The 12,733-nt window shown below is 41.9% G+C and overlaps 1 protein-coding gene across 3 annotated transcripts in view; it reads right to left on the reverse strand.

The window, feature by feature from the left end:
* LOC308480348 (FRAS1-related extracellular matrix protein 1-like) overlaps positions 1–12,733 on the reverse strand; it is a 107,976-nt gene that overhangs the window by 22,097 nt on the left and 73,146 nt on the right. For all 3 annotated transcript variants that reach the window (XM_081011710.1, XM_081011709.1, XM_081011711.1), the window contains exons 25-27: positions 8,177–8,591; positions 4,614–4,815; positions 2,449–2,593 (exon numbers count right to left, since the gene is read on the reverse strand). In XM_081011710.1, the coding sequence (XP_080867836.1) occupies positions 2,449–2,593; positions 4,614–4,815; positions 8,177–8,591 (762 nt within the window). The remainder of the gene's footprint in view (positions 1–2,448; positions 2,594–4,613; positions 4,816–8,176; positions 8,592–12,733) is intronic.

The raw sequence follows: 12,733 nt of genomic DNA on the forward strand, positions 1-12,733 counted from the left end.
CATTTCATTTCACTCCCATTCATGAATGAATGAAACATCATAGGATTATCATAAAAACATCATCACCAACAAAAACATACTGAAGTGTGATCCAGATAGGCCTTTGAAATATGTATTCCTTCCTCCCCGCCCCCTCAACAAACTTTTATTGACATTTTCTCAATGTTGCTGTAATTTTGCATGTTGTATGCTGCCTTGCTATATATTTTAGGAAAAGTGTGACCTGTAAATATTTAAATAATAAAACAATTTCACCTATAAAAAACCATCAAATCAATTTCAGATATAGACTGAGTTTTTTTAATAATAATAAAAAAATCTCTGCTCAAAAGCCTGGTGGGAATAGGAAGGTCTTCAATAGCTGCCGAAAAGACAACAGAGATGGCCACACTAAAGACAGAGTTCTTGACATGTTGGTATATGAAGAAAGCCTTCTCCTGCAGAGCAGAGTGATCCATTGGGGATATAAGAAGTGGGATTATATTTTAAGGACCTAAAACATCTTTTTAGGTGCGTGAACTATTTCCTTCCTCCTAGGGCTGAGGAGCTCTTTATTTATTTTCAGTATTTATGCATTCCTCTCTCTGAATTTCTTCCCATCATATATTCACCCACTGATATATGAACAAGTGCAGATTTAAGACGCCATGGTAATGGTTTACTTATTCTTTGAGACTTTAATAAATAACAACAGAGGCAAGCAACAAACAGCCTGAAAAGTTTGGCTTCCAGGCTTCATTTCATAATGCAAAGTGTGTTCTGTCCACATGATATACAGCTTCATAGTCATTTCTGAGTTGCTTTAGAAGCAGTAAAACTGTACCTTGCAAGGATTTAAAATCATTGTTCTGCAGCAATGATTTTTTGAGCAACAGAGAAGTTAAAATGTATTGGGTTGCAAATGGGAGGAGACTGGGATAAAGGGCAGGCCCAGGCAGTATTTTCTTAGGCTCCTGGTTGCATATTGTACTGCAGAATTGTGAGTTTTTGAAATGTCCCTGGTAAAGATTGTTTTGCCCTCACTGCAGGGAGAACCGCTGTGACACAGACTACATATCCTCTGCTGACCACTCCTTACCAACTGATTACAGTGGTACCTCGGGTTACAGACGCTTCAGGTTACATACACTTCAGGTTACAGACTCCGCTAACCCAGAAATAATACCCCAGGTTAAGAACTTTGCTTCAGGATGAGAATAGAAATTGTGCTCTGATGGCGCGGCAGGAGCAGGAGGCCCCATTAGCTAAACTGGTGCTTCAGAGTAAGAACAGTTTCAGGTTAAGAACGGACCTCCGGAACGAATTAAGTACTTAACCCGAGGTACCACTGTAGACAAAAAAAAAAAGGCCTGTCCTGAACTGTAGCACTTATTGTGCTACATCTGCACTGCAGCAAAAAAATACATCCGAAAGTTGCAATTAATTAAAATTAATTCATCTAGACATTCTGATAGAGACAGCTCACACATTATGCTCCCCCTAATAAGAGGTATGATTGTCAAGGAGACTTGCATATGCTCCCACCTAGCACAGCCTCCAGCAGAGCATTGTAAGCAAATAGTATCATATGAGCAGGTGGAGGAAGCTCAAACTCGTTCCACTTTCCCACTCTGCTATTCCTTGCTATAGCTAGGATTCTCAGACCCAGTTCTGGGTATTTAAGACAGGTACCCCTCATTCCATTGTTGAGACCTGATATGCCAGGCTGTATTTCCTCTCCAACCACTTAATCCAGATTTAGCTTTTCCATGGAAAATCCCATATTTGAGTAGGAGGGAGGGACTCTGCCAATGCCCTGTTTCCAGTATTCAAATTATGCATTTACGACATTAAGCCCCTGCCTGGAAGTACCCGAAATGACGGGGGAATGGGAAACAGGCTGGGTGGTCTTTCTTTCTTTCTTTCTTTCTTTCTTTCTTTCTTTCTTTCTTTCTTTCTTGCAGTTCTTTCCTTCACCAGCTCTACTACATATAGGATTGGTGAACTTTGTTGTCACTTCATATCTGTAGTTCCTCACACTACTCCATGCCGCACAAACACACCAGCCCAGATAAAATAAATATGAGCAGCACTTTATTACAGTCTAGCCTCTTGCTGGTATAAGGAACAAAAGGGCACAAAACACTTTATAATGCTTTTCACATAACTTCCCTAGATTTATATTGAAATATGATCTGAATCCTATGGGGGGACCACAAACCAAAGGCACTAAACCTTCTCAATGGAGCAGACCAGTTCCTTTTAGTACAATGCTAATATTCAGAGTTGTATGTACCTTGAACCATTTTTCCATGCAAGCTATGAAGTGTCCATCTTTTCATAGCTTGTGGGGCAGGGGAAAGAACAGAGTACACCACATGAGCTGCTTGTAGGAAAGATGGGATATAAAAGGAGTAAGTAAGTAAGTAAGTAAGTAAACATTTTCTTATTAAGCATATTCATACTTACATTTCTGGAGCTATAGTGTTGCCTGCTCTGTCTGAAGCTTCAAATTCAAAGGTATCTGAAGTTACCTCAGTGGTAGGATTTAAGATGTACCGAATATTATGCTGGTTTAAGTCATGTTGTGTAAAAGAGTTTTGCAGAAGACGGCCTGTTGTAGAGTGAAAGAGAGAGTGTGTGCAACAGCATAAAGTAAATATATATTTTTCTATACAGGATGTTCAACAGTAACTTTAATTTTTGCCTTCACATTACGATATTCAGTTATAGCTCCAAACCCTTTGAAACTCAAATTATTTTAAAGCTGTCTAACCTTATTCCAGATAATTATTTCCATCATGTTAAAAATGACAGCTGAGACAAGGCAACTTTTCAAACAAATGTTTTAAGACAGTGTTTCAGAGGCTTCAGAGGCTGGCAAATGTTAATTACTTTATTAGATAACCAGTGAGTCACATAATTGCCATGCTTGTTGGAAACAAAATAGACTCTTATGCATTTAACTTAAATGTAAATGGCCCTCTAATTCATATGTGAATTATGTTTTTATACAACAATAATAGGTTGAATTTCACAGGTGAGGTCCGTAAAATTGCCAATTCAAACCATTTTTCCTCACATAATAAAGCCTGAACACATGTAAAGAGTGCACACAAATCTTTACTAATCCAGTACAGAAGAGAAATAGAGTGAGATAATTTCTTTCTTTCTTTAAACTCTCGTTGTGCCTGAACCTGCCTTACCAGAACTGGCAGGAAACAGATGCGACTGAAGAGGGAGATGGACAATCTATGACCCTTCAGAAGGTGTTGGGATTACAGCTCTTATCATCACTAACTATGCTGACTGGATTTGGAGTCCAACAATATGTGGAGGGCTACAAGTCCCCCCATATCCTTGACATGGTAACAATTTTGCTTATTTTAATATGTGCAACCTTTCCGCCTCTGCAAAGGCTGATTATGCACATGATTAAAACACATGAAGGGCAAGCATGCAATCCATACATCATGTGGTCCTTTCCACATCTATGGCATTAATACTGGTGATTTGTGCTCATAATGAAAGAGTCACAGAATCCGCTCTCCATGTGCACAAATGAAAAGAGAAGCACACAAAACAAGTACAGTGGTACCTCGGGCTACAGACGCTTCAGGTTACAGACTCCGCTAACCCAGAAATAGTACCTCGGGTTAATAACTTTGCTTCAGGATGAGAACAGAAATTGCGCAGCGGCGGTGCGGCAGCAGCTGGAGGCCCCATTAGCTAAAGTGGTGCTTCAGGTTAAGAACAGCTTCAGGTTAAGAACGGACCTCCAGAACGAAGTAAGATCTTAACCTGAGGTACCACTTCAGGATGAGAACAGAAATTGCGCAGCAGTGGCGCGGTGGCAGCGGGAGGCCCCATTAGCTAAAGTGGTGCTTCAGGTTAAGAACAGTTTCAGGTTAAGAACGGACCTCCAGCACGAAATAAGTTCTTAACCTGAGGTACCACTGTAGTCAAGAAATAGCCCTGGGTCGTGAAAGAATTGGCATAGTTTACTATTTCGTTCTCCTACTAGAATTGATCTATGTAACAGTGTGAGGAGCAAGTGGCTCTCTTGGGTAGCAGATAAGGCATTGGGTGGAATCCTTTAAGTCTAACATCAGGCGGGTGGGTGTGATGTGGTACATCACCTCCCCCACAGAACTGTGTGATAATATGGCACCCTATTAGAGGGGTCTAGTTGGAGGTCTCTATCCCAAAGCCAAGACATGTGGCAAATGGGCCAAAGAGCTTCCTTCAGCAGCTTGGGAGCACCATCCATGTAGACCTGAGTCTTGCTGAGGACCCTTTGAACCTAGGCTTGACCCTGTCACGTGTCAGCCTTCCACTACAGGGCTGAGAGGGATATACACCCAATGCCTAAGCGGGGCATAGGCAAACCCGGCCCTCCAGCTGTTTTGAGACTACAACTCCCATCATCCCCAGCTAACAGGACCAGTGGTCAGAGATGATGGGAATTGTAGTCCCAAAACACCTGGAGGACCAAGTTTGCCTATGCTGGCCTAAGCCAAAATCAACCTACATCTGGAAACAAAGTTGTGGCCTAATCCCAGAACGCTGTCCTGACCTTTTTGTTCACCTTCATAGGTCCAGCCCCTAAATCAGAGTTTAAAGAAATAAAATACCTGTTCCAGAATTTTCAAGATGTCCAAAGAAAGGATGTCTCCGAACACTGAAGACGAGTTCCTCATCTCTGCTATTGGCATCTGTGACTTTCAAGTTGTGAACAGTGATCGGTACTGCAAACCTCCCGTCTTTCAGGTTTTGTATAGTGGTTGGGCTTGCCTTTACAATGAGTTTTGGAACCATTTTATCTTGACATTCTACCTGTTAAGAGAACACATTTGGAATAAAATTAAGGTGAAAAGGAGAACTTGTATTGTTTGTTAATTCTAAAGCCATGGCCAATGGCCTAGGGAGAATATCTGGAGAGCCAGAGGATTCCCACCTCCTGATCTATACAATATATTCAACTTGAATATTACACATGAAACGTGAAATTGCATTTTGCTCCACTTAATAATTAAGTTAGTTGCATGAAAATACAGACACCCTTGCCATTGTCTGCTACAATACATTGTCTGCTATGTTTCCAAGCACAATTCCAAGTGTTGATGCTGACCTCTAAAGCCCTAAACGGGCTTGGTCCAGTATACCTGACGGAGCATCTCCACTTCCATCGTTCTGCCTGGACACTGAGGTCCAGCGCCAAGGGCCTTCTGGCGGTTCCCTCACTGCGAGAAGCCAAGTTACAGGGAACCAGGCAGAGGGCCTTCTCAGTAGTGGCACCCGCCCTGTGGAACGCCCTCCCACCAGATGTCAAAGAGAACAACAACTACCAGACTTTTAGAAGACATCTGAAGGCAGCCCTGTTTAGGGAAGCTTGTAATGTTTGATGCATTACAGTATTTTAATATTTTGTTGGAAACCGCCCAGAGTGGCTGGGGAAACCCAATAAGATGGGCAGGGTATAAATAAATATATTATTATTAGTAGTAGTATTACTACAGTTGGAAAAACACAAAAACCAGCATGACATACCACACAGCAGTAGGTTCCCAGTACTCCCTCCATTTCCCACTTTTATTTTTAATAGCTGTAAGAATTCTGGGGTTTCAAATGAGCTATTATTTATGTACCAGGACACTGGGGAATGGCTTCAAAGGGCATGTGGATTCTGATGCATTGGCAAAATAAATCATCTAGTGATAAAATGCAAAAATTAAGTACAGATTGTATAGATTTGATGTGGTTATTCTGAAAAGAAGGAACAGCATCTTAAAAATGGTGGACAGGTGCTAAAAGAGAAAAGGAGGGATTAATAGGCTCTATGTTTGGGAATGGCTGGAAAGCAGGAGAAATTACGGAAAGATTTCACAGGGCACAGTACTGTAACTCCTGGTGGTGATGTTTTGGGGAAAACCAGAAAAAGGGAAGTGGGTTACAGCCAGAGGCTGAATTAAGATGGATCGCTAGATTTGTTGACTGGGGAAAAGGATGCAAGGGCTGGGATAAGTTGCAAAAGGGACATGGAATAGAAAGCACAAGCTTTTTCAGCTTTAAAAAAAACATCCAAGTATGCCATCCCCCTACAGCTTGGGTCATGCTCCTTCAAGCATTCAGCTGACTGGCAGTTTCAACCTGAAATTAGACCAGAGAAGGGGAATGACGGCATTTCAGTCCACTGTGGTGATGTGTGGTCCCCAAAGAAGGAACAACCCTACTTTCCCTGTTGACATCATTGTAATTCGGCCAAGTGTTGAGTTTTACACCACTGAGATGCTCATCTATCCAAACTTTTTTCACCTGTTCTGATAATTCGCCATCCTCTGGGAGATACACCTTCATGCCACTGTCCAACCAATTAGTTGCTTGACTGACTGCATTCTGCAGTCCTTAAGTGATGGTTCCCTATCTGACATCTTATGACAACTGATTAGTAAACTAGGCCATGAGATTTAAGAAACATGCGATTTAGGAGCTACTTCCCATTAACTCCTTGTGTTCCGAAACCTGCAAGTCTCCCTAAAACTGCACCATGAGTTATAACAATAAGAGATTAAGGTAGGTTTTGAATTTATAAGGTAACCTATAACTTGAAGGCTACACACTTACTTTGGAGTAAGTTCCATTGAACTCAGTGGTGTTTACTACAAAGTAATAAAAGAAAAAGCACAGGATCGGGGTGTACACATTGCAGCTGTTCACAGTAAAGAGGAAACCTCCCCCACTCCACGTTTTAACATATAAAAGCATATTTTAAAATGCAAGTGTCTCCCAAGACTGTTCAATAAACCATGACAAAACTGGGTTACTCAAAAATGCACCCTTAAAACAGGAACAGCAAGCCACAAAAAGCAAAGACCTAAATAGACTGAACCTGATCACCCTGTGAGGTTTTGGAGGGTTTGACGATAGTTAAGAGCAGCAAGGGATCAGTTAAATGTCATTTAGAATTTCACTATTTCACTGCATTTGGTCAGGAACATGTTCTCACATGAGAGCTGGTCAAACCAATCTTTCCGAAACACTGATTTCTGAACTTTTGCCAGGTGTCTCTCTCTGGTGGCCACTGAGGCTGATTTACCAGACATGTTAAGCTTCTCAGTCTTGAATAAGCAGTTAAATGTGTACCCAATGTCAAGCAGCAGGTTTAAAGGCACAGAGCTAAATTTCACAGGTAAACAGCAACACTTAGATGTTTAATCCATGGAAATCAGTGGGTCTTGGGACAAAATCATGCAACCAGTTTAGAGGCTTGTTTTGAATGTTCCTGTCCATCTCTGACCACCCCACAGATCTGGATTCTGATGATTATAACAGTAATACTCCCAAAAGGTTATTTGTGGTTTGATTAACCAGACACAAAAGACAGCTCCTATACCTTTAACAGCTGCACGGGAGATGGAATTTTGGCACATATCTTATGAGGAAGAGGAAACCAAACCTGCTCCCCCTTCCCCCATTCTGTGTGATTATTATGAACCCTTTCTCCTTTGTACTTTGGCTCACACTGTTGAGCTTACATGGCCATTTCCATCCAAGGTCATGCCCTCCTAGCTACAGGCACAGTTAGAATAGAATGGCTCAGATTGAGACTTCCCATGAGATGAACTCGAATCACAGGACACTCCAGCTGGAGGAAGAAAAGGGAGGTGACAATAGCTGATTTCTCCTTTCCTGCGCCCCTGAAAATTTGTTCTGGAGGGTTAGGGGACCCTACATAACAGTGTGGGAGGCAATGCTTGTGTCTGCTAGAGTAAAAAAATATTTGCAAAAATTGGCTCTCTCCCTCTTCCTCCAGTGGGAGCTTTTGTTGACTCTCAAACCTTCCATGAACAATGGCTAGTTTCTATCTCCACTGTTGGAGGCTGTATGCCTTTGAACACCTCCCAGATGCTCAGGTCCTTCTTTTGGACTTACTATTGGCATTTATTTTGTTGGCCACTGTGAGAACAGATGCTGAAGAAGAGTCGATGGCCTGATCCAGAAGACTCTTATTATGTTTATGGATAGAAGATATATTCTGGACCCAAGTCAATGGTTTGGGCACAATTCCCACCATAACGTTTGATATGATAAATTCATCAACTTTTCCCTCTCAGGTGGTAAAATACTGTCTTGCCTCATGTGAGTGCATTTACCATGTTTAGAAAAAAGAAGAAATATATTTAATTTCCATACACACCTGTATTGTAAATTCTATGGAGGCATCTGTCAGTTGTCCATTAACCAAAAATCCATGGTTGACTTTGTCCGTAGCTATAAATGAGAATTTATCAATGTGTCCACCTCCTCTATTGTGCTTGTAGTACACTTTTGCGTTATCCACATCCAGCTGTGTAAACTGGCCAGGGTAGATGACAGTTTCCCCCATGTATAAATGTCCGTATTGTGGATACTGTGTGATGATATAGGTGAGGTTTTTCACTGGACTGTCTACATCTGTAAGCTTAAGAATATCGGAAGTTAAAAAACCTATACTCCCCTCCACAATATGGAGTCCTTTGTTTGTGAGCAGTGTAGGCGGAATCTGGTCGTTGTGCTCAATATTCAATTCTAGGAGGCCTTTTTTCTCCATATGACCATTACTGATGGTAAAACTATTTCAGAAAAAAAGAGAAGAGAGGAAGATTATTTATTTATTAAAAGATGGTTCCATTGTTACACATGGCATTAGACAGAGTTGAATGGCAGTGCCCTGATCCTGGTTTCAGGACACCCTTGGGCATGATGCTCTCAGTTGACTCAGGTATCTGTGTGCTCGTTCATTTGCTTTGCTCTCTGGGCCAACTTGTACCACTTCATAGAAGGGGAGGACAAAACGTTACTTGTCCTTCCCTTTTCTCCTCCCAATAGTTACTCCTTGGAGCAGGTAGGGGAACGGGCAGTAACAACAAAGGAGCAAGTTCAAGGGGTCTTGGGGACTGGTGGTAGGGAAGAGGAAGGTCAGGCGGCTCTGAGGATTCTTGGTGAATGGACCTTGGCAGGTGCCCAGTTATGCCAACTTCCAATGTCAGTCCTGTGAATAGACTTTGAAAAGCTTGAACTGAATGAAAAGAAGAGGAAGTAAAAGCAGCCCAGCCAAATTGCTCATGTTGTCAGCTCCTGAAGGGACAATCAGTCAGCCCATGAGATCTCTGCTGTTCTATATTTTGAAATTTGTGTTTAATATTTTAAAATTGTAAACTGCCTGTGGTCCCTTGACAGAAGGTCAACATATAAATCTGTTAGATAAATAAATAGATTGAGTCAGAAGCCAGGGGAGGAGAGGCAGCAAAGCTATGAATGAATGAAGTTGCATGTTTACTTGGCTCAACTGAAACCAAAGGCCTAAGAGAACTGTTGTCTCTCATCCATGGCCTGTAGGCTTGAGTGGGGTTAGGCCTAACCCACAGTGGCTTGGAGCTCTTCAGTTCACTTGCCTCTCTTGGTGTTGGCAGCAGTGTCTAAAAGGCAGCAGAACAATGCTGCTATTATGGATGGAAGGAGGAAGGCAACAAAAGTAAAGACTCGTGTGTGTGTCATGGGACTGTTTCAAGCAACCTGCTGAGTAGAGCTCCATTCTTGCAACAGATCGAATATTTATGAATGTTCCACACCACCACAGTAAATGTTCAGTGTCAATGGATTCACCACCAAAAAAATCCCTTAGTGCCTATAAGTTTCAATACAGTGGTACCTCAGGTTAAGTACTTAATTTGTTCCGGAGGTCCGTACTTAACCTGAAACTGTTCTTAACCTGAAGCACCACTTTAGCTAATGGGGCCTCCTGCTGCTGCTGCGCCGCCGGAGCAAGATTTCTGTTTTCATCCTGAAGCAAAGTTCTTAACCTGAAGCACTATTTCTGGGTTAGTGGAGTCTATAACCTGAAGCGTATGTAACCTGAAGCGTATGTAACCCGAGGTACCACTGTACTGCTCTTTATATAACTGCAGGAAAGCTACAGAATTTGCAGAGTTAATAGGTTCTATTAAATAGTTTCTATTTTTGCATCCTGCAAACAGCTTTGGAAACTGATCAATAAGTTTGTGAAGCACAATGTAGGAAGCAACATTATCCCAAGGGTCAGGTTCACTATTCTGTCTACCTCAGTGCAGTTCTTTCTGACTGGCACAGGCTCTACAGGGTTTCAGACAGGATCCTCTACCTGGAGATGACTAGGATCCAACCTCAGCTGTTCTGCATGCAGATCATGTGCTCTGGTCCCAAGTCACACCCCTTTCCACTGAACTGTAGTTCAGGATGTTCCCAGTTCAAGTCTTCCTTCTACCATAAACTCATTAGGCAGCCATAGCTGGGAACCACAATCTCTCAGTCACAACTCACCATCAGCAAGAAGGGAACTGTGACCTACCTAACAGGGTTGTTGCAATTATTGTTCTGGCAATAAGCAAGGAATGATTTGAATCTTCTAAGGCTGTAATCCTATACCCACCTATTTGGGAGTAAACCCCATTGACCTCAGTAGAGCTTTTCCCCTGAGTAGACAGGATATTACTGTCAAACTCTAAATGCTACTTGTTATCCATTATTTATATACAGCACCCAAACACAGAACTGTGCCCCACAGGACGACGATTTAATATAGGTTCTTAGCATTTTGTCAGTAGATATTCTCATTTTGTTCTGTTGCCCTCAGTATACGTTTCATTTGGCTAGTCTTCAGAAACACCATTTAAGTTTTCTCACTATGTTCTTTTCAACGAATAACCAAGAATTTATTCGGACACAAAGCTTGGGAGATGTCATATCTTCAGGCACACTGGTTAATTTCCTTATAGTTGCTTTCAGGTTTCTCTGTATGTCACTATCTGCCGCTTCTCTGGATACTTCTCACACATTAGCGCTAATTAAGAGAAATGTTGTCTGCTATCAGTGCTACTTTAGTACACACACACACACACCATCATTTCCAGGGGCTACTGTAAGAAAATAAAGTGAGCTGATAGTGTAGTGTAGTGTTCTACAATTACAGCTTCTGACTCTTGTGTGGTGCAAACAAATATTCACCTGAGCCTTTGAAGAACCTGGAGTTTCCTCTGGTTCTATAGCAAAAAACAAACAAACAAAAAAAAGGCTAACAAACAGCACAATCCTAACCATGCCTACTCAGTAGGTATACCTATTGAATTCAATGGGGCTTTCTCCCAAGTAAGTAGGGTTGGGACTGCAGCCTAAGGGATTTGAATGGACATCTGATCTGTTACCTACACATTAATTTTCTTATATGTAATAGCTTTCATTGCAATCGTAATCATAACACAACAGTGAAAAAGAGCATGATTGGGCCTCCTTTGCTCGCCACACCTCCTTTCCACCACTTCTGAGCAGCACCACAGGAGTGTGTCTGCACTGCCTGCTCTCCTCCCCCTCCCCCTCCCCCTCCCCCTCCCTCTTCCTCCATGCAGAGAATGTGCTAACTTACATAGCAGGCTGTGTAAAGGTCAAGTTACTAGAAAATTTAGTATGAACACGAGGAATTAAATGACAGGAATCAAATGCTAAAGCATAGCAGAATGTGGCATCAGCTTATAGAGAATACTCTAACCATTCATATTTCTAGAACCCTTCTGCTTGAAAATTAATGCCCTTGCTGTTCTTCAGGTGTGAATGAACTTTTTTGAGAGAGTCACAGGAATACCAGGCTCAAAAGCTTGACTACCTGTAGCTACAGTCCTCTTTTACCTGAAGAAAAAAAATCCCTAGTAATCTAGGGTACATATTTTTCAGTTCACTGTAAGTTATCTCTTTCTTTCACCCTTTAGCCAAATAGACTCCCAATCCTGCTCTACTCTTCATAATAACTGGGTCCTATTCTTATATTGTTCCTCTTCTTCAAACAAGCTGTCATTTTTAAAATGCAGGCTGTCACTGTCTGTCATGCCACCAATTAAAAAGACAACCCCCCCCCCCCCGGGGAAAAAAAATCCAGGGTGTGTGTGAAGCATGGCAGTGCACCCATTAGCCCCACCCAGAATGCAGGGCTGACTAGATCCATGACCTGCTTCGAGATATGAGGGGCTCACTATTTTACAAAAGACCAGAAGGCTCAGACTTCTGGCTACTGTACCTTCTCACAATAAGACAGCTTAGCAACTTCAATAAATAAGCAGTATATTTAAACAAACAAATAAAAATAGAACTTTTTCTAAACCAAAAGTTGTTGTGCACAAATGTCCATGTTTGTAAAATCAAGGAACATCCTTGAGTGAAGTTGGCACATTGTCATGATGCTCTGATGCACTTTTATGTGCATTGGTTCTTAGGCTATTGATTTGAGAGCTGCACCCCACCCGTAGTCTATAACTGTAGAAATCCAAATTATGCTCTCAAAATAAATCACTCATCCCAGTACCCCCATATTATATCCAACTAATTCTACTTGGCCCTTCTTTGCTCCGATGCATCACTATGGTATGCCGTATACATCATGCACATACCCCATATCCCAGAATCTTTCGGTCATTTGTTTTCTGTCTGTCTGTTGTCTGTCTGTCGAGTCCCTATCCCACCCCTGATAATAGGCTGAGCTCTTGTACGGTCACATAATGTTTGTGACTATTATACTGAACGAAACAGAAGGTAATGGAATACAGTGGTACCTCAGGTTAAGTACTTAATTCATTCTGGAGGTCCATTCTTAACCTGAAATTGTTCTTAACCTGAAGCACCACTTTAGCTAATGGGGCCTCCTGCTGCCGCCGCACCGCCGGAGCATGATTTCTGTTCTCATCCTGAAGCA

This window comes from Podarcis pityusensis (genome assembly GCF_964106645.2).
Source record: "Podarcis pityusensis genome assembly, chromosome: 6".
Classification (NCBI taxonomy): Eukaryota; Metazoa; Chordata; class Lepidosauria; order Squamata; family Lacertidae; genus Podarcis; species Podarcis pityusensis.